The 6,000-nt window shown below is 45.3% G+C and overlaps 1 protein-coding gene across 2 annotated transcripts in view; it reads right to left on the bottom strand.

The window, feature by feature from the left end:
- BTRC (beta-transducin repeat containing E3 ubiquitin protein ligase) overlaps positions 1–5,187 on the bottom strand; it is a 2,926,431-nt gene extending 2,921,244 nt beyond the window's left edge. Inside the window, exon 1 of one of the 2 annotated variants that reach the window (XM_069611642.1) lies at positions 4,964–5,187. Coding sequence is in view for 1 of the 2 variants with exons in the window: in XM_069611641.1 (XP_069467742.1) it covers positions 4,964–5,008 (45 nt within the window). In the remaining variant the exon portion in view is untranslated. The remainder of the gene's footprint in view (positions 1–4,963) is intronic. The other variant, XM_069611641.1, reaches the window with a different exon arrangement.
- Positions 5,188–6,000: the final 813 nt, after the last annotated feature.

Here is a 6,000-nt window from a genome sequence, read left to right on the forward strand (position 1 = left end):
GCGATCCCTCTGTTCTCTCCCTCTCTCCATACTTTTGACCTTGCTGCTTGATGTACCTCAAGGTCTCATACGCCCCAGTGACCCACAGCAATTATTGGGGCAGTTTCCTCCGGGACCTGGACTAGTGTCATCATCACTGCACTTGGGCAATGACCCAAGAGAGTTGCATCTCTCTGCACTTATCCAAGCATCCAATGACTGGACGCACTTGAAACACCCCTGAACTTGTTCACACCCTCCGAATGCCATTCCCCTGTTGACATCTGTGCACTTGCTACTTCCGATTGCACCATGCCGGTACAGTGTTTGTTCATTCTACCCTGTCCTCGCTCCCTGCAGGGTGGCACAATCATGCACTTTATGAAACTGTTGCTTCATCATAAAACATAATCACTGGTGCCACCACTGTTGATTGTGTGGACTGGAGGGACTATTATGGTTTCAGTGATTATAGGGCTATGTACAAGTGCTCTTTTTCACCCCTTGTTCCATCCATCCTTGAGCTCTTTCAGAAAGTTGCCTTGTGCATCAGGCATTTCGGTAGATACTTTTACATGACATGCCAGATTGTAACACAGTATAATTGAATTTTTACATGGCATATGGGATGGGTTGAGTGACAGAGGTGAGTTAATTGAAGGTGTGTCATGTTGGTAGTGGTGTCATTGAGTTAATTGTGGTGGTAAGAGAGGAATGTCTTTTGAGTTGTAAGGGATGCACACAACTTTGCATTTCCAGGGGCACATTCTCGGGGTGGTTTTGTGGGCACTGTTGAATGGCCCATTGTTATCAATGAATAGCACCTGAAATATGGCATGGTCGTGTGCTTGGATGGGGTTCATGTTCAGGTGAAAAAAGTAGCCCCAAGCTGGGTACGGGCAGCCTCGCCATGTGCCCTTTCACCAGCCATACGCAAGCGGCGTGCCTGTGGATGTGGGGGCACCACCATGTCCACCGATACGCCACGCTGTGTTACAACATTGTGCAGGACACATTCTCCCACAATGATCCTGCACACTAGTGGTGGTCCATATAGCAACTCGCCATCAGAGTGGTCAAGGGAGCGGAATCGTGACTTCAGCACTCCGAATGTGCGCTCCACTATGGCCCGAGTTGCAATATGGGCTGTGGTGCATCTTACCTGGGCAGGTGTGGCGGGGTTCCATATTGGCGTCATCATGTAGGTGCTCAAAGGATAGGCACTGTCCCCTGAAGAGGTGAGAATGTTTGACATTGGTGTCTATTTGTCTGTGTCTGACATGCATGCATGTGCATGGCCATTTATACTCACCAATGGGCCATGTGTTTCCATGCCTCCGAGCTTCCAGGGCCCGGTTTAGGGGTGGCATTCTGAATATATAACTATCATGGGTGGAGCCTGGATAGTTAGCATATACTGAAGTAATGATGTCCTTGGCATCACATACAACCTGCATGTTGATGGAGTGCCAATGTTTACGATTGCGATAAATGGGCTCTGTTGCCCTAGCTGGACATTGATCAACATGGGTGCAATCTATGGCACCAAGCATTTTGGGGATGTTTGCCACCCCATAAAACTCATGGCCCACCGCCTGCCTTTCTGCCGGTGTTCTGGGCATGTAGATGTGCCTGCAGACGGAGGGGCGCACAGTCATTATTGCCAACACCTGGTGTAGGCAGCGTGACTGCGTGGGCTGTAAAATGCCCCCAACAATGGCAGTGGTCTGCTGAAATGACACAGTGGCCAAGAAATGCGGAACAGTGAGCACCTTTTGCAAGGGGCTCAGTGCTTGGGAGCACAGGGTGGGTGATGCAAGGCCATCTTCCCACTCCGTGATCAGGTCTAAGATGATATGAGGTGGAAACCTATACCTGGCATAGACCTGGTTATCAGGCATCCCAAAAATGCTGGTCCTTAGAAAAATCTGGGCCCTAGCCATCCTCCTCCTGCGGTGTCCCATGATCACTGCAGCGAGAAATGGTACATTCATCGTAGCTGTATACGTGCCTTTGTTGAATGTGTGGTATTTTTAGCCATTTGTTTGTGTGCACGTTTACACCAGCTATTGCGTGGCGTACGTGTTTCAGTATTTTCACATATTTTTCTGTGCGTCAGCGAGTCAAATTCAATTCCATGAATACGGTTATTTTGCATGCGTATGGTTGTTGCAAGTATTTTGCTGTGGGACGCCCACATTTTAGCTTGTTGTTCCCCATTCCACATGTTCCGCCCCCTTTTTAGGTGAATGCGCAGACCGGGCCTTCGCATGGAGTCTCTCGCAAAGGCGCTCGTGGTGTCGCAGTTACGAGTTGGACCGGCGCGTATTGCTCGCAAGTCACAGGTAAGCCCTGCGCATTGTGTTCCATGAACCGATGAGCGGGCGCTTGCGCGCGATTTCGCACTCAAGTACACGATTTTCGGCGCAAATAATTCCATGAATCGTGCCCTAAATGTGCAAGCAAATGTAGCACATTTTGGTGAAATGGGCCCTATGAGTTGAATGAAATATCTGCACTTCCATTTGTTGGAATTATATGGCATTTGTTGTTTTTTTTTGCATTTCTACTTTACTGCGGATACATTGCAATCTACAAGAAGTTTGTGTTTTGGAACTTAATTGGCACTTACACAGAACTTGTTTTGTGCTTTATGTGGACTACACTGACAGGAGCTAAAAGAAGCTCCTGGGTACCAAGCATTAACCAGCAACTAGGACACTGGGTATCGAGGATCTAGTACATAGCATTCTGCAAATTTAACTTTTGCATGAGATGCAAACATATAATTGTGTCCATAGTTTATGTCCCCTTATGCTTTAAATATCATATAGATATGTCCTAATCTTTATTTATGGATTGTCCCAAACACAGATAATTAAAAGGTGTACAGCACCAGTTGGATAGGGGGCTAAAAGCAGCTCCTGGTAGCTGTTGGTGTCAAAATAACCAGGCTCTAAGCAGGAGCTAAATAGCTCCCCTCAATTTTCGAACCCTGCCTTCCCACTCAAGTTATAACGTTTCCACTACGTGTGAAATGTGTTAAGTGGCCAAAACTACGTGTTACTTTTCAGCAATGTCTCAAGTCTCCCAACAGTTGTTACTTAATACCTGGCTGTACATCTAACAGGCAATTATGCCGTCCTTAATCTATATAAGTCCACCTACGTATTGTTCCTAGTGACTGTTCCATTTACGCCCCTCCACAACCTAGTCAGAATAAGTTCACTGCTTCCCATGAACTCTGATTTCTTATCTTTTGAAGTTCTTTTGCGATTACAAGAGCATTGTTCCTCCATGCATATAAATACATCTTTTTCCCCTTTTTTAAAAAAGGTTATTGCAAAGTAAACATATGCTACGTTATAGTGCATTTGTATAGCGATTTATGTACCATTGGTATGATCTCAAAGCGCTGTTGGATGAATGCCCTCGGGGACGTAGTCCATATCAGTTGAAAGAGTAGTGTAGCATATAGGGCTTGGGTGCACTTTGTATGTGAGCACCCAGAGTGTTTTTCGCGGGTTGGCTGCGTTCTAACCCCAAGTGCGGTGCAGTAGATGTGAGAGATCAGTGTAATGTGCGCAGAAAAGCAGTTGCTTTCCGAGTCTGCATTCTCGCTGCCGTGAAGCATGCGTGGGAGAATATATGTGTGCCGCAAGGCCGATTTATTTGTGGGGCTCATCTACCAGGCTGCTGAGGTGTTTTATGAACAATATAGGTATGTGTGCAGCTATGCCGAAATTGATCAAGGGTTGCAGCTGCGTTCTATTGTTTGTTGATGAAAAGAGGAGACCAAGCATAATGGTATGAATGGCTATCGGTGGGTGGCTCCTGGCCAGTGAGGGTATGATCATTTATTTTGGATGGGCAGTCCTTTTTGAGAAACTCTGTGGTTGACTTGGAGTGCCCATTTTCATGGTCCTTGTAGGGATTTTGAGTTGGGTTGTTGGATGTTTCTTGGGATATTCTGCAGTGATGTTTTGTTTCAGGTTAGTTCGGATACTCATAGGACAATGGCCTTACGGAAGTAGTTGTGGTTGAAACTGGTTGTGCTGAGATATTCTCATTCGGGACATGGGCAATTTAAAAAAGTGGCAGGAAAACAATTCTAAAAGCTCCATTGAATTAAATTGCCAAATGTTGTTCGACCATATATTTATAATGTTCGATAACATCACCCCTAAAAAGGTCCCACACGCCAATGTTTGCTTTCCATCAAAAGGTTACAACGCTTCCTAAGAGTTAAGTCATAAGGCATGACTGTCATTCTTGAAAACGGATTGGGCATATGTGCTATTTATTAAGCGCACATGTTTCTTCTTAAAAACATGTGTACTTGACCTGGCGACCAAAACACATTTAGTGCATACAGGTTTGAGAAGCTTTTACTAGCACATTAGCAAATAACATACAGTAGGCAACATAAACTGTCTGCAGACGTTACACAAGTATGAATGCACCAGACACCGTTTAATACAGCCATACAATAAGTGCTGTTGGCCAGTTTGATGCTTCTCAAATGGAAAATAAGAAAGCTATCTTTTTTTAATTGAAATGCGCCCTCCTCCCCCTTTTTTGAAGATATGACTTATTGGGAGTTGTATGGTAAAGAAAATAATAATGTTCATTCTAGACAGCACCTGCACCCCTGGCCACGGGGACAACTGTGAATATGTTCTATGGCTTTACTCCCCTTTCATGCCCTTGGTCCTGGCATCTCGACTGCTGTCACTGTCAGTCTATATCGGTCTTTTCCCATCATGCCATCGGCAATAACAGCAACATCAGCATCTAGGCAAGATGGCGGTTGTGGTACCCATCATCCATCCATGCACCGGCTGCCTTAAATAACCCCCATCAACTTCCCCACCCCGTAACCAGTGCCCGGGGAGCCCCTTTGCCCGCACCGTCCCCGCCCCATCCCAGTTCATGCCGGACCTTCTACGCTCCCTCTTCATGCCAGACCACCGCATTCTCTCACCATGAACTTGAGTGCCTTCTCCTGCATCACCGAGTCTGGATCCATGGCAGCCGCCCAGCGGGGATTTCTTGCCCCTGCGGGTACCTCCGTTCTCAGGTCTTCGAAAGACACACTGTAGTAATAAGCCGGTGTCCCCCTTCGCTCTCCCCAACAAACCGAAAGCGAACGACGCCACAGTACAGAGCGAAAGCGCCTGCGCCAGGTGCGAAGAAGAGTAAAGGTCGACGGGAAATGTAGTTTCCACACCTGTGAAACCGAGCCACTAAACTTCCATGGACGAACTATAGTATGGCACTGCCGCTGCCAGACGACTCTTTAGAGAGGAGCGACAGATGTGAGCATCGTTTTACACCCAGCAAATAAAATAAATGCGTGCGAGGAAAACTGAGAAAAAAGAAAGAGCGCTCTGCTTCCATCTATCCCCGATCACATTTTCCTAAGAATTTTTAGTAAGGTAGAAGAAGCTCGACACCACGTTTGTTATGTCATAAAACTGGAAACTGAATTATGCATCAATTGCAAATTGAGCGTCAAAGATCGCACGGCAACTATTCACAAGAAGCGAATGCTTTATGTTTGTATACACGTTTTAAAATACCTCCTGCTGTTAAACCACGTGCTATTGTCCAATTTAGTGGTGCGCAGTTTATCCTTCAACCCAAAGATGTGACGCTGAGTGGTTTATGGATGCAAGCCTTTAGATTACCTGTTTGTTACAGGCTCGTCTTGCTCCCCACGATAACAGTGCTGGGACACAAATAACGCACATGAGACCAGAAGTAGAGAGAAATGGGCTGTCATTTTTATTTTTTATTGTGCCTTTGATTCATTTATACAACCCTTAAGCACATAATATACATAACACAAATTAAACATTCGTCACAATAAAAAGATGGAAAAATACATCATAAATACTAAAGTTAAAAAATAGAAAAATACATGATGTATCTTTAAAATTACTTTCGTTACATAATAGTAAAAACATTATTTCACTAAAAGGAAACATTAAGTTCCATTACATTACAAACAAAGGCTCA

This window comes from Ambystoma mexicanum, chromosome 8 (genome assembly GCF_040938575.1).
Source record: "Ambystoma mexicanum isolate Mex_15411 chromosome 8, UKY_AmexF1_1, whole genome shotgun sequence".
NCBI classification, from domain to species: domain Eukaryota; kingdom Metazoa; phylum Chordata; class Amphibia; order Caudata; family Ambystomatidae; genus Ambystoma; species Ambystoma mexicanum.